The 15,112-nt window shown below is 44.0% G+C and overlaps 2 protein-coding genes across 14 annotated transcripts in view; one reads left to right on the forward strand and one right to left on the reverse strand.

Moving 5' to 3' along the window:
• Positions 1-35: 35 nt before the first annotated feature.
• alpk1 (alpha-kinase 1) lies at positions 36-8,939 on the reverse strand. 10 transcript variants are annotated; one of them, XM_040182229.2, is made up of 14 exons: positions 8,860-8,939; positions 7,781-7,994; positions 7,301-7,455; positions 7,018-7,216; positions 6,731-6,790; positions 6,558-6,644; positions 6,402-6,478; positions 6,219-6,314; positions 6,028-6,132; positions 3,726-5,514; positions 3,208-3,355; positions 2,958-3,120; positions 2,097-2,283; positions 36-1,990 (listed from the first exon to the last, which is right to left on the reverse strand). In XM_040182229.2, the coding sequence occupies exons 2-14, from the start codon at positions 7,893-7,895 to the stop codon at positions 1,791-1,793; spliced, it is 3,381 nt and encodes a 1,126-aa protein (XP_040038163.2). In that variant the 5' UTR covers positions 7,896-7,994; positions 8,860-8,939; the 3' UTR covers positions 36-1,790. The 10 variants fall into 10 exon arrangements, with proteins under 10 accessions (XP_040038163.2, XP_040038162.2, XP_040038160.2 ...); XM_040182228.2 differs by lacking the exon at positions 8,860-8,939 and adding an exon at positions 8,319-8,374 and having other exon boundaries at positions 7,781-7,991; XM_040182226.2 differs by lacking the exon at positions 8,860-8,939 and adding an exon at positions 8,319-8,370.
• The window catches only part of LOC120822490 (RAS guanyl-releasing protein 2), a 33,369-nt gene continuing 27,125 nt past the window's right edge, over positions 8,869-15,112 (forward strand). For 2 of the 4 annotated variants that reach the window (XR_013468175.1, XM_078105706.1), the window contains exon 1: positions 8,869-9,325. The gene's annotated coding sequence lies outside the window, so the exon portion shown is untranslated. The remainder of the gene's footprint in view (positions 9,326-15,112) is intronic. The other 2 variants (XR_013468174.1, XM_040182236.2) reach the window with 1 other exon arrangement.

Consider the following 15,112-nt stretch of genomic DNA (forward strand, 5'->3'; position numbering starts at 1 on the left):
ACGGAGTCAATTGTACAAAAGAACGGGAGTCATTATTCAGTGTCAAGATCAGATTCATTTGAGACACTTAGTAGAGTTAAATTAACTCTTTGATAGGTTGGAAATGTAACTGTACAGCGTCACAGTGTCTTGGTGTTCGGTTAAACTCTACGTTATGTGGCCGGATTGGAGAGGATGAGCAGGGAACCACAAGGTTGGCGGTTCGAACCCTGGCTGCTACATGTCCCAAGTTAAAGTGTCCCCGAGCAAGACACCTGACCCCTAATTGCTCCCCAGGCTAAAATGTTACAACCATGGGTTAAAAATGCACGTGTCAGCTAAATGAAATGTAATGTATTTAACACTGGGCAGATTGATTTTTGACACTTATTAAGAGTTAAGTTGTTAACACTTTGTTTAGTGTTGATTTAACACTGACAAGATTGGGACAATATAAACAACAGCTTAAAGTTCAAATTGAATCTCACAGAGTCAATTTAACTCTCTGAAATTTTCTGTGTACAAATGATTGTGTGCATGTTACAAATTCTGCATGATTTAGCTCAGCACAGAACGTACAAACACACAACTTCTCAGTGAAATATGTCCTTTTCATAACAGTCATGCAGACACGGGATAAAGTCGGTGTACAGTGGGTCAGGGGTAAAGAATGTTGTTTGTGTACATAAAGATGGATGCTAATAAAGCCAGAACTGGATTTTCAGCCGACTGGAGAGGGAGGCCCGTGAGCGACATCGCTGTCATGTGATGTGGAGGTTTTAAATGCAGCAGCACCTGCTTGTCCCATATTCCTTCTAGTTCATACTGTATCCAACAACGGTTTTACATTATACACTCACTACATTTTTTGATTCATTTGATTCAATATTTACATCTAAAAGTTGAGGTCATTCATCAGTCCATTATGCTACACGTATCATAACAAGGTTATACATTATCTATGTACGTATGCCGTGAATTTGTTTGGCTCCAGTGTGATATGTTTGAAGGTTAAAAGAACAGCAGTTACACAATCAGCCATTTTGTAGGTCAATGACAAAAGATATCTTAACATTAATAGGATTGACTGACCTTAACGGTGTACAGCGGTCCCCTGAGCGACTGAACTATAACAAAAAATCTGATTTCAATATGTTAAATTTGCAACAGAGCTAAATAGCTGTGTGTGAATGGGCGCAATACAAGATCAGAGCTCTACAGCGGCAATGATGGAAACTTCCATGCACCGACTCAGGAGCGGAGGAAAACACAAGAGAAGGTGCCGGGGTAGTAGGCAAGGTAGTAATACACGGGAGGTCTGTCAATGGAGGCAAACAATTCCAACAGGCATGAGGCAAATCTAAGAGTTGAGAGCAGGTAAAATGATAAACCACTGACGCAAACACCAATAGAAAATACTGGAGAGCGATGAGTACACAAAGACAATCTGACAGCCAAACAGGGAAAGTACAGGAGTATGTATGTCGAGTATGACAAAGTAAAACACGTGTCACACGTGAATAGAGGGCAATTTTCCATAATGTATTGCAGTGGAAAATAGCTTGAGATTGCTATCATGTGGCTATCATCAAATCATTTTTAATAAGGTGGCTGTAACGTTCATGTATTTAGCCCCTCAAATAGAATGTAATTAAACTTGAAAATATTTTCCTAGTTTTGTTAATTTCTACTTTTCTGCACAGCTACGTTGTTGTTATGACGCTGAACTGCATTGTCGTGCTATTGGAACAAACGGTACCTGGATTGATCATTGAATTATGCAAACACAAACTCTCAACATCGACAACTCCTCAAAGTTCGTGAGGCTGTCGGCGCAGTGGAGGCAGTCGGAGCAGCTGGCACACCACATTGCACTCTGGGCCATGCTGCTCCTCCAGGAAGTATCTGAGGCCTCGGGCAGCAAAGTTGGAGGGGCCTCTGGGGGTCCTGGTGGAGTGAATCTGGGGGTCAGTGAGGTAGGTCAGTCCTTTGCCATTTGCTGTGACCCACCCTGCAAAAAGGATAGATGTACATATAGCATTAAATGACCCTATTAAGAATATACCAGGAGTACAGGAGTATATCAGTAACACACACACATGCACACACACACACACCTTGCAGGTCTACAACAACTTCCTGGTAGTCAGAGAGCAGGCAGGTAAAGTGTCCGAAGGCGATGCCGTATTCTGTAGCTTGTATACACTTGTCCTTCTTTACAGTGTTGTTGGTCAGTTTGACAAAGTCTCCCAGCATGTGGGGCTCCACTGTTACACAGCCTGCGATCTGATTTCCGTTCAGAATCTATTCAAAGTTAGACAAACAAGAGGGAAACATTAAAAGACCATCTTTGCGTGCAACCTATTAAACATGCTGGGGAATATCATCTTCTCCTGAAATCCTGTGGCTTTACTGTGTCTCTAAATACGCTTCATGTAGTGTTCAATGTTCTTTTGCCACTCAAATTATTCACAAAGACAGTGTTGCAGTCTTACTACAACGTGCTTCATTTAAGAGGAAATATTCAGGCCCAAATTGTAAATTGAATCTAGAATACAAATACTTCTTTTGGGCCAGTTCATTTGATGGTGCAGATGGTGCAGACAATTAAGAGAAAACTAAACACTAACTATTTGTACCATTATTTCCTATTTAACTGGTCGTAGAACATCACAGTACTAACAAACAAAGTATTGGCTCTACTACAGAGAGCAGGGAGTGTATTTCTGGCAATACTGGAGGGTATAATGGGATTACATTTGAATTTCAACCAACATCGCTCCAAGGCTGCCGCAGGCTCCTTCTGCTATCTGCTGTCCCTAAGTTATGTGTTTGTGTGCGGGGTCCTTCTGAATCAGCAATTAGGGATCATGTCATTTTAATGCAAATGTAACATCTGACACAGCTACTTTCCTTAGATAAAGTCATTTATATACACATTTATTTAATGTTGGCTGCGGTCGTTACGACGGCCTCACCAACAGAGCTTCTGAGGGAATGAAGTAGATCTGAGCCGTCACTTCCTTGTCGTAAAGACTCTTGTTGAACGCAGTCACATAGTGCTGGGCTGTCATCTGTCGCTCCACATCTCTCAGGTGAAACTGGATCCCCTTTGGCTTCAAGTAGTCTTTCCCTACATAACTAAGGGCATGCATACACAGACAAAGTGAGAAAAAAAAATCAATTATGTTTAGGTTCAGTTTGTCCCTTGAATGTGCGGCGGCATACCTGCTTAACCTTTCCTCCTGGTGTAAAAACTGCACCCATATAGCCGCTCTCTGCTTTCCCTCCATCCCCATCGGCTCCCCGATGTACGCACAGGTCTCCCTGGCTGTCCACAGTCCTGTGGCTTTGGAGAACTTTAAATGAAGAGCACCTAATAGATATGACATTTAGAGATTAGCATACAATTGCAATAAATGTTTATTATGGAAATTATGGACTTATGTGCAACAACCCTAATTTATAAATGTAAAACGCTGAGAGCTAACTGGCATTGATTGTGCTGGTTCTGATGCAATGGCCTCCTGGCTCTATTCAGAAAATATTGAGGCAGAAGTCGATAGTATCACCAAGGTCATTCAAATGTATCCATTACAATCCATAGCAATCCTGCTATAGTTGGGATAATTCAGTCTGGACAAGTGATGGAACTACAGACCAACAACAGACCCTCTGGTGACCGTGGCAAAAAGATGTACTCATGAGAAAGGCAATTTCCAATAACTTTGGGAATTTAAACTTACTGTGGGCAGTTCTGTGTGTCTTAAGTTTGAATTGTGTTTTGTCACTGTGAAGCCTCTTCAGCAGACATTCATAGCAAACTCCAGCCAGTAGGGCTTGGTAATCATGCTGTGACAACACGTAAGGACTCTGGGGGACAATGTCAGCCACACTGCTTTGCTGCACACAGCTGTAGCACGAGGAGTTCTTCATCTGAGGGGGAATTACTTCAGCAGGTTTGTCTCCACTTTGATGGTCCTCCAGCATCTCAAATGAACTCCCGGTAGAGGTTTCAGTGGAGGCACACTGTTCTGGGACAAACTGGGAGAGGTTTGGATATGGGGTTGCTGAAGAGTTGGTGGTAGCAGGTTTTACGCATACTGAGTCAACCTCTGTGTGCATATTTGGCTTAACAATAGGTCTCTCCAGAGTTTGGGGCCTGAACACATCTCTAGATTCCCCTCCGGATGTGTGGTTTTTGTGTGTGGGATGATGAGCTGAATCATTGGTTTCAGAATCAAGGGTCTCCAAGAGGAAGAAGCTCCTGTCAGACTCCGGTGACCTGCTGCTGTCACTGGTTCCTTCTTTTGATGGGCTGCTCAGCTGAGGTTTTCTGATTGTGGGAGAGTTTGGGTCCAGGGATATTTTCTCCCACGACGACTGGGAACCAAAGCTGTCATTGAGCGAGCTGGAGAAGGTTCCAAGAGCCAACTGGGATAAGGACTGTGCTGCTCCCTCAGTGGCTGATGGTTCTGCCGCCACATCGTCAATCATACAATTCTCCCCAGTGTCCAGTGTCTCTATTCCAGCTTGTATCACTTCAAACTTCTCTGAACCACAACTGGCATTAGAAGAGGAAGTGGCAGGGTTTACAGGTCTCGGGACAGTTTGGGAACTGACTGGAGACTTGTTTTCATCAGTGAAATGAAGAAGGCTGTCTGACCAATCATCAACCTCAGTGGTCAGACAATTCTGATTACATACTTTTGCTTGAGGTCCTATAGCCGGACCTCCTGTGAAGTTGCTGCCGCTGGGCCGAGGAGACCCTGAACTGCTCAGGGAAAAGTTCTGCCATGAAGAGCCGAGGTTATCTGTGCTTCCTAAAGTGGAACACGGGTCGGACCTCTGAGTCGGGTGCACACAGGTTGGTTTTGAACCCTTGTTTACTGGCTCCTCTTCATTGGGGGACACTTTGCAGGCCTCAGTGCTACATTCTGTGTTGAGCGTACCAATGGTTGTACCCATCGCAGTTATACATAATTTTCCCCCATCTATCTTGTCCGTGGTCCTTTTACAGCTTGTGTTGGTTGTCTCGCACAGCGATGCATGATGCTTTTGTAATCTCAGCATCACCTCGGCGAAGCCTTCCAGAGTAAAATTGACCAGAGTGTCTTTGGTGTTTCTGTAGCTGTCAGGGATAAAAGACCCCTTGTCTGTATTAATGAAAGGCTCCACTCGCAGCAGAAGCTTGACTTGGGTGACCAGATGCATGATTTCAGCACAGAGGCCGTCTTTATCTTGAATATCTGCATTGCAGTAATCGTAGAATTTTGCTAAAGCTTTTTGGCAAGCTTGATTTGCTTGCTCCACAACTTCCAGAGGAGTGCCGAGCCATTTGTGAGTGACGGTTAAGGAATATGCAGCCTTCAGCAAGGTGTGAAGCTCTTGCTTGCTGGTGACCAGCTCGCCTTCTGCTTTGGTGAGCACGCCGATTGAAAAGGCCTCTCTAGCCTGCAGGAGGAATGGCCGCCGTTGAGAGTCAGGGCACTCTACCGAGAAATTGTACGATAACAAGCAGGTCCCTTGAGTTACCTGAAGAGATAAAGAGGGCACAGAGAGGCAGAAGTACAGCTTCAATAAGTAAGATATAAAACTCAGAAGAATAGGTATCTTATGAGAGGGGACTCTTCGGTACCAAGTCTTTGCCGAAATACTGTGACACATATACATACTGTTCACATACTGTGAACGAGGATAACAGAACTAATTAGTGTTCACAGTCTATTCAGCACAATATAACATTGGTCGGAGAGAAATTATTACGTTATGGTGATGTGTTCAAATGTAATCTTGTAACATTTAGTTTTTGGTAAGAAACTTTGAGGTGGGTTATTGGTGATTGATAATAAATTTGAAAAAAGTAGAAGAAAAATTGGGTACCGAGATTCGTAGAATTTCAATGGTATGGTTATCTACTGCTGCATTACTGTACAATACTGATTTAGAAATGTCGGATTTGGGAAATGATTTATGTATATGATTTAATCATAATTCATGTCAGGCAACAATGAGCCGTGCTAACGACCCATCCATAGAAGGACCTACCACATTGGTCAACACATAGAGGGAAGTGTACTGGCTGTACACCACCGCCATCTTAGCTGCCTGGGCTGCTGAGAGGAGACGATGACTCCTGTCACCAAGTAAAGACTCCAAACAGACATAGACAATTAACTATACAAAGGCTGCAATATAAACACTAAATACAAAATATTACATCTATCAGATATGCTTACCAAATCAATTTGTGGATTAGTCCTAAAAGCGTGGAAGTCCTCGTCATTCATAGATACCAATATGTTGGCCAGTATTCCAAGAGAGGTTCCAATGCCCTATCAAAGGGTTTTCAACAGTGTGCATGTCTACTACCTCACAATATGGCAACTGTGATAGCAATATAGAGGCTGCATCTGGCCTACCTTTTTATCAGGTTGTGGAAGTGCGTAGTAGCCAACTAGAGAGGTCCAGATTAGCTCTGCAGCCTCACGCCAAAGGCCTGACACAGAGGGAAAACAGCCATAGCATGAGTTTATCAACGGAGAAAGTTCTCTTCTATCATCAGAAAAAAGTCTTACCTAGCTTCTGCAGAACCATCCCGCGTACTTGAACACTAACTGCCTGCACAAGAGCCCTGTCACTTTCATAGTGGTACACCCAGCAACCTGTATGAGAAAGCAAAAATATGGTTTTCAATCAGCCTGTAAGAAACATAATGCATAAAAGGCAATAAGAATGTGTTGGTACCTACCGGTGGCTCCGCTGTTGTTAATCAGACTGCTGAGAATGAATTCTGCTTTCTGTAGTTTGCCTGCAGGGAAGATGATTGTAATGTTTATCCAGCTCTTTATCACCTTAATTGCAATGTGTAATGATGTTTTTCACATTTTATATTATGAGTTTGCATATTACTTCCCCAAACTATGATGAGAATGATTTACGATGTGTGAATTCACCCATTAACATTTATTCAGTGCCAGGTGCTCCCCTTAAAACTAAGAATCTTATTAAAGTAGGCGGCCCTCTGCCACACTGCACCAGAGTTAAAGTAGACCCTGGCCTGCCGTATGACCAGCTGGGGGGCCACAGGAGTATCAGGATGGCATCTGTGGAGCAGCTTGGTGATCTTCAGCAGCCGGCTCGACTCGTCTGTCCAATAAAGGAAGCGGTCGACTAGGAAGACCACCGCCAGTGCGGCGTGGGCCTCCCGAGCCACGATGGAAGCCTTTAGAACGGCCTGGCAACACAGCAACCATGAACATGGGTCATTCCCACTCAGAAACACCGGGAGGAAAGCATCACTTAACCGTGTCTTTGTTACCAGGAGCTGAGACAGGTGCTTCTTGATGAGGTCACTTAGGTTGGTCTTGTCTTCGGTACTGACTGCCTGCTTGTACTGCCACTTCTCCGGCACAAACGGCCATTTCATATCCATCGCCTCCTGCAGGAGAGAGGCCAGTTCCGCACAGAGCGAGTCTACAGGAAATAAGTGAATATGAATACATATAATAAAAGTGTGTGGAAATCCTACAAACTTGTGTTTATAACACAAGATACACTTGTACAAACTTTGCAGGAGATAATATCTTCCCTTAAGGCTACACAAGAAACGTTTTGCCCTTCACCTTCATGCCAAGTGTGGGATTCACTCAGTAAAGAATACTTTCCCCCACTCTGATCACACAACCCTATCTTAAAACATTAATATGAACTAATTCCACCCCCTACTATCTCTACACAAACCCAATCAGAACTCATGTCCATAGGAAGATCGAGCAAATGGCACCATCTTCTGTCTAACCTCTACAGCTACAGTAGTTCAGCCTCTGTGCCTCAGTGGGCTCGGTGGAGTGCTGAGATGGTGCCACTGCTCCAAGGCACTCCTGCAGCAGACCCCCCACCTCCCGGCTGTCCATTCTGGTACACGGGATCCAAGGATCCAAGGACTTTTGGCTTCTTCACCCTCGTTTAAAGTGATTCAAGAAGGGGAATGCCAGGGAAAGACCAGGCTGCTGCTGGGAAAGAATCACAACATTAGCTGTGCTTGAACGCTAAAAAAAAAAAGCCATTTCCGGTCTAAACTGTGAGATTGAGAGGACATTAACACAGGACACTGTTTTCAATTGTATTCTGTACGAAAAGCACTCGATGAGCGAAGCGTACTGGGCTTTGAAAACCGAATGCAACAGGCATTGCTCAACCAATAAAAGTTATGTTTTCTTGTGTCACTACATTTACAGTTATAAACGTTTACTGTACAAGACTCAGAATCTGTTATTTACTGTTATGTCTCCTTGACGAAGCCCCATTCTGATACAAATGTATTGAACAGCACCTACTGTGTTTTCTAGCTGTCCTCTGCTTCCTGGTCGGGCAGGACTACACTGCTGCATTCAAACGCTATAGGAAATATCCCCACTCGTCCTCACCACGAGTCCTCGCACCCTAATGGCTCATTATGCTCTTCTCAAACCGACTGTACTTTCATAATACGAGCAATGTTTCATTGTACTGTAAAAAGTCAATGAAATAAAGTTTTACACTGTTATGTGACGTTTAGGTGTTTCACTCATGTAATCCCGCATGACTTGAACGCACCATGTGACGTTTAAAGGCATCGCTGTAGCAACAGGTGGGCTGCCGCTGCTCTATGAACAACTGTTGTGAAAACACGTGCTCAATGTAGAACATGCATGATTAATCTAACTAATCAACGGCGCAGCTTTCTTACAGCCCAGGCTTCTTGTCATGCAGCGTTATCAAGATGTTTTTTTTTTTAAATAAATGATCACATGGTTGAATTCCCCATTCTACAATGGATGTCGCGGAGAAGCCAACACGGATTGTCATGGTGCGTAATGACGCGTAGCGGCTCCTTACAAGTATGCGCACTCCGTGGTGTTGTTGTGCTGCCACCGGTAGGCGGGACTGTGGCTCTTCTCCTGTGCCATCGTGAGCCGCGCATCTGGAACAGGAGCCTGTGCCAGCTGCGACCTGATGCCCGGGAGTTCATCGCGTGCAACTCTCTGTCGGAAGACTATCGGGGGGAGCACCCACTCAGAGAGCCGCTTGTGTCAAGTCCAAAGAAGGATCCGACCCGAGTACGTTTGTTCTGATGAGTTGTTGAGCTCCCCCTCCACCACCCCCTCTCTCTCTCTCTCTCTCTCTCTCTCTCTCTCCCTCTCTCTCCCTCTCTCTCCCTCCCCGCAGGACCGCGGTGTTCCCACCGCTGAACGGGCGTTTTGAATTCGGTGGTGCTGGTGATGTAACGCTTCTAATCTCAGCGCTCAACTCCACAAACTGTCACCTCCGCCCCCCAGAGCATGGGACCCTTCAAACTCTGAAGGTAAGAAATGTGCCAGAACTTGCTTGTTAGTTAAGTGAAGCCACGATGTTTTTTCGTTCTGGAGGTCCGCGCCTTGATTCCCCGCTTGATCTACCTGCTACATAGACATAAGTTTAAACTTATACGGCAACTGAAGATGAGGTCGTGCGAGGACTTGTCTTCTTGCACCATCAGCCACAGAACTGTGAAAATCGCATGCTGACGCATATGGGAGTCGCGATTGCGCATGGGTTGCACGTTGCAGATGTTCCATGCATCTAATACTTGAACAAATTGAATTATTTCCTGAAAGAGTTACGAATAAAAGTCAGCAAGCATAGTTATTGTTTGACCCATCTGGGAAGTGGAGGTATGAATGCTGAGGTGCCCATCAAATGGAACCAAGCCAAAGACCCCAATATCCCCAAACACCTGCTGATGGGGATTCGACAGTGGATTACACCAGCAAAGGTCAGACTTATCTTGCTCGCAACCTCCACTCAGCCCCCCTCATTACCTGTTCGGACTGCAGCTGCCTGACTGCAGGGATTCAAGGTGATTACCTCCCGCCGCCTTCAAAGCAGCAGGGATTAGGAGGCATCTCTGAGTGCCAGGATGTTGCTGATTACTTGCTGGGCAGCGTCCTGGCTCATGCTTCACCCCTGCCTTATCCACGCAGGTTTTATGTCAGAGCAGTGGGATTTTACTTGTAGCTGTAACGGCCTTTCGCATCCTTGTGGGAGGCAGATAATATGTTTTTTTTTAAAACTCTGATGTGGTGGATTTTGGCCAGAGCTTCATGTTGCTGATTACCCGCTCCTGTTTTGAATACCGGACAAGCTTGCCTGTGTGCACCTGTTTATCCAGATCAGTGTCTGATTCAGCGGATGCAAATCAGTCGTCATATGTGACGGACAAAAGTCCAATTTTAATAGACCTTATTTGATTGGCAGCGGCATCAAAGTAACCCGTGGTCTATGTGATATCATGCGCGTGTGTGGAGTGGTACTTAACTTGAAAGATTTATAGTGCTTTAAAAAGAAAGGATTTCAAGGATTACAAGCCCTCAGTATATTAATGAAATCAAGAGACTTCTTTCTTTTTTTAAAGCCTCTGCATCTCTGTTCCTCCTCTCTCTCCTCTCCTGCCGCAGTGCAATTATTTCAGGCCTCTGGAGCGGCCACCCTTAACATTTAGCATCACCTCCTCAACCTGCAGCAGTGTTGCACTTATCATGAAAGCCAGCCATAATTGTGTCCATTGTGCATGGCTGCTGCTTCATGCCGAAGGATCAACAGCCACACATCTGGGAAGAGGAGGAGGAGGAGGGGGAAGAGATGTAGCGGCGGGAGGAATCAAACTAAGGCAGAGCAGAGGGACATTGTGAAGAAAAGGGAGAACAATTTTCAAACAAAGGAGACAAATTCAAGGCAAATAGGAGATCATTACAGAGAGCAGACAGGAGCAGCGGCTCAGCCAGACGTGTTCTGGATGTTCACCATTGTTGAGGTGTAACGTTCCAATGCCCTTTCCGCCTGTGTCCACCGCCTTCTTTATCTTAAGTTCCATCAGCTAACTCCATCTATTTCTCCACAGGCCCCACACTTCTATAAACCTTTCTCACTTTACTTGCTTGGCCACAATCACAGTTAGCATGTGTGATGTAAAACTGAGGAGTGCTTACTCCGTTTCATCATGGTACTAGAAGACTTGCACCTAAGTCACGTGAATTTAGACATTTTCTTTCTCAACTGTTGTTGTTTATTTTCTTTTTAAACACCATAAATGATCCTTACTTGTCAGGACAACAGTGGCGCCTATGCTTATGTCAATAAGTCATCGAATTCTAAGTGTATTTGCCTCTCGATGCAAACAAGAAAAATTCTTCAGCGGTTCAATCCAGAAAAATATTCTTCTCGACCATTTCGCTGTTCCTCTGGGGATATTTCTGTTCCTCCGTTACCACTTCAGCATCCCATGAAAGGGCACGGACCCTGTAAAACCTCAGCTTGTCAATATGCACGCTGCTATCCTCACCTTTAAAGGCATGGCGGGAGCGCCAGGAGAGGGAGGCGACAGCACGATAGTGGCAGCCATGGGAGGGGAAGGTAGCTGTTGAGGCAGGGTGTCGGACTTAAAGAGCTATAAATCAAGCTGTGGCTGGAATTAAATCAGTCAGGGGGGAGCACAGTAGTAGACGAGGCCTGTGGGAGGGCGGACCGAACATAGTGTAGTGATTACTTCAGGCAGGAAATTTGCACTGATTTGTGATTGCATGGCCATGATCAGTCGACGTGCGGCACTCTGTGCTACAGGTGTTAGGCCTGCCTCACTTTCAATAAGATTGAAGAATGTTACAAATTTTCTGCATCCGGTCCCTGCATGAGAAAAAAGTGCAAGTGCGTTATTCGGCTCTTTTTTTTTCTTCTTCTCTTTACCATTGTTTCCTGGTTCTGTTCGGATATTGCAATCCCTACTTTGAATGATAGATAATAAATAATTATGTATTACGACAGCAGGAAATTGCGGCGTTTGTGGTCTGCACGGGGATGCAAGCTGTTTTAGGGAGGAATACATAAACAGGAACTAGTCAGGGCTGACGCTGTTATAAAAGCCCGCAGGGGTAATGAAGAGGCAGGCTGGGTGAATGTGAAACTCCCATGGGCCTACACGCATGACATGAAACTAGTTCAGAATGACTGCTGCATGAAACCCCAGTTCAGCTCACTGAGCATGACTCCGACAGGCAGACAGCAACGAAGCAGATGAACGCTGCAAAGAAAACAAAAGGATTCTCCAAATGTGCAGTGTGTGACGGGCTTCGCTTAGTATAAAGACCAGGTTCGCCAGGTATCCAGTGGAGACTCCAGGAAGCAACTGGTCCTCAGTCAAAAATAGGATCAGGCCCTTGGTTTTTGTTTTGCATACACACAACAGGAACTGGTGACCTTTAGAGGTGCAGGTTGGCTGATTTGCGGTAAAGCCGATGTGTAAACGCCTTAAACCTGCGTTCTTTCTGATGGCCAACAGCCGACAACTCCTTTGGTTACAAGTCTGTTTGTATAGATCTCTATCAGAAAATTGTATTTTTTATTATTTATAACCTCAGTAAACATTGTTAACATTAGTTTATGTTCTCAATCACTAGTATGGCGTCTTAAAGCAGTTATGTTTATTTTGAGAATTATGGATCCATTTAGAGCAAAGTTGTTTCTCTTAGAACTTCTTTAACTAAGTCCTTTCAGTTCATTTCAGTTAATTGTAACATTTTTGTCATCTCTATATATCTTGTTTAGCATTCGGTTGCAAGTAAGCGTATACCCAAGAATGTTAAACTAATACAAAATATAATTTGTGAAAGAAAATGTTATTTTCCCCACAAATCTGGTATCTGCTAAATGCATTCTTCTCGCAAACACACTATTTCATTTCTCTCTTTTAATGCATGAAATCTGCCCCAGATGACAGTCTGTGACAACAGAAAGTGTGCATCCTGAAATCAGCATAGCAGCATTCTGTGTTTTACCCCCAAGAAACCAACTTATATTCTTCTGCAAAAGACAATGTATCACATATGCCGGCTTACACAACATGCCAGCGTTCACTCATAACAATATATTCAATTGAGCTCTGATTATAAAATGTTCTCTCTAGATTTGGAGTTAGGAGCACACAGAATCTCCAAATCTAGAGAAAAAATCCTCACAATCTAAGAGGAATGACTATTCATTTGAGAAAGACACTGTATTTGAGATAGATTTTTACAGTTTAAACAAAAAAGTGGGGACCCGCACATTTTTCTCCCCAAACCAACACACCCTTCCGGTATTTGTTCTCAGGCAAAGTTTGAGCAGGAAGCCTCATAACAAAGCAAATCGATGTGACACAATGATGCATTGCTGCGTTTGCAGGGAGAAAGATAGTACAGAAGTACACGGCAGAGCTCTTTCTGACATTACACTTTTCATTTGAAGTTAGAAAGTTAAGATGTGCAATATATGATAGTGTGCCATGTGCGGAACAGGATGCGTGACTTTTTCTTGTTTTGGAGGGAGTTATAAAACATTACACTCTAGCAGCTGCTGTGTCCCAGCAGCACATTGAGAAATCTGCATATTTATTTTATTATTCTTTTCAACTTTTGGAAATCGTGCCACTTGCATCCTTCATACACGTATGCAATATTAGTTGTGCATTTGTTCTTTTTACTTGATACAAAGTTCAACTTTTTTCCACTCGAGGTCGAGTACGGTGTCTTCCTGCCTCCCGGTCTCTCTCGTTATCTCTCATTCCTCCCTCCGCCTGCCTAACCCCCGACGTCCCTGAGGAGCAACTTTAACGGCTAATCTCTGTTTGCAGCCGGTGAGCCCCCACCGCTGTGGCATTCTACTTGTCCAGGGAAAAGGAAACGTTTCCCTTCCTGCTTTCAATACCCTGCAGTCTGTAAATAGAGGCTGTCACCAGCCGCTGCGTAGGCCTCTGTGAAGAACTATATCCGTCCTATCATGCAACACCCTTGCTACAACTTCCTCAAACAAACTGGTGGGTGTTGGGCAAAGGATAAGAGGGGTGTGTGTGTATAACGTGATGAGGTGGTGTTTTTTTTGCTGTCTTGTAGTTTTATTCACATGGACTCATAAGGACAGAGAGGTGAGATAAAATTGAGAGGACTGACACTCACTTTGGAAAACTTTTTGGAATCCATCGCCCAAAATTGCAAATTGGCTTCAGAGGGCTTTACAGTCTGTACACATGTGACATCCCCTGTCCCAAAACCCTCACATGACAGAGGAGGATCCCCGTCCCGGGATGGACAGACTGCAATGGACGTCATGTGTACAGCATGAACAGTGTAAAAGATGTACAATACGTTAAATTCCTAATACAGAAATGATTCAAATGTTGAGAGTAAGCAAGAACAACCACCATCAGATAAAACCACCATACACAGGAACCTGTGGGGAGTGAAAGCACACGGACTTCAGAAAAAAAGTCTGCAATGTTAATATCAGTTAACAAATTATATAATATATATATATATATATATATATATTCACAGTCTGTCTATAGATCTCCTAGGCTCCAAACTTACACCTTCCCCCCTTGCCTCTGCACTAAATACAACAAGCGTCCCTATGCGTGTATCTTGGCCAATAAGTTTGTTGTTGCAATTTTCTACAGATATATTTAGAGAAAGCAGCTTGAATAATATTGTGTTGCTGATTATTAGTTAATTTTTTGTGGTAAAACAATAAAACGCAGGCTTTATTAGTATTTATTTTTTACTTCTCAGACTCCAAAGGTTCCCATACTCTGCACCAAGCCGATTTATGTCAGATATTTCCTCATGACCATGATCACGAGGTCCTTCACTAACCAGTCACCCCAGACTGCCATCCCTGGCGCACCACCCGGAGTGTGACCAAAATACTGGATACTTTCAATGTGTTTGTGTGGGCGAGAATGAACAGACAATGTGTGTGTGTGTTATTAGTGTCTGCCTAATAGCTAATTAGAGTAGATCAATGTGTCCTAATTTTGTAGCTGTTGAGTACTTTCCATGAAAACATCAATCAAACTTGTTATACCCAAATGCCAGTGGGGAGGGAATAAACCTAAATCAATCGCTGCATGGCGACTTTTCATCAGCTCGTGATGTTAACTCGCGTAGAAATGAGGCCCTTATAGAATATCAATAGCAGGATGGATGACATTATCTGTTTGTTTGTCAGTGTCTGATAATCCGTCGGTGCTAGGGTTACATTTAAGACATGCGATGGCGATTTATGCCGCCAGTTTCATTTTATT

Source organism: Gasterosteus aculeatus, chromosome 7, assembly GCF_964276395.1.
Source record: "Gasterosteus aculeatus chromosome 7, fGasAcu3.hap1.1, whole genome shotgun sequence".
NCBI classification, from domain to species: domain Eukaryota; kingdom Metazoa; phylum Chordata; class Actinopteri; order Perciformes; family Gasterosteidae; genus Gasterosteus; species Gasterosteus aculeatus.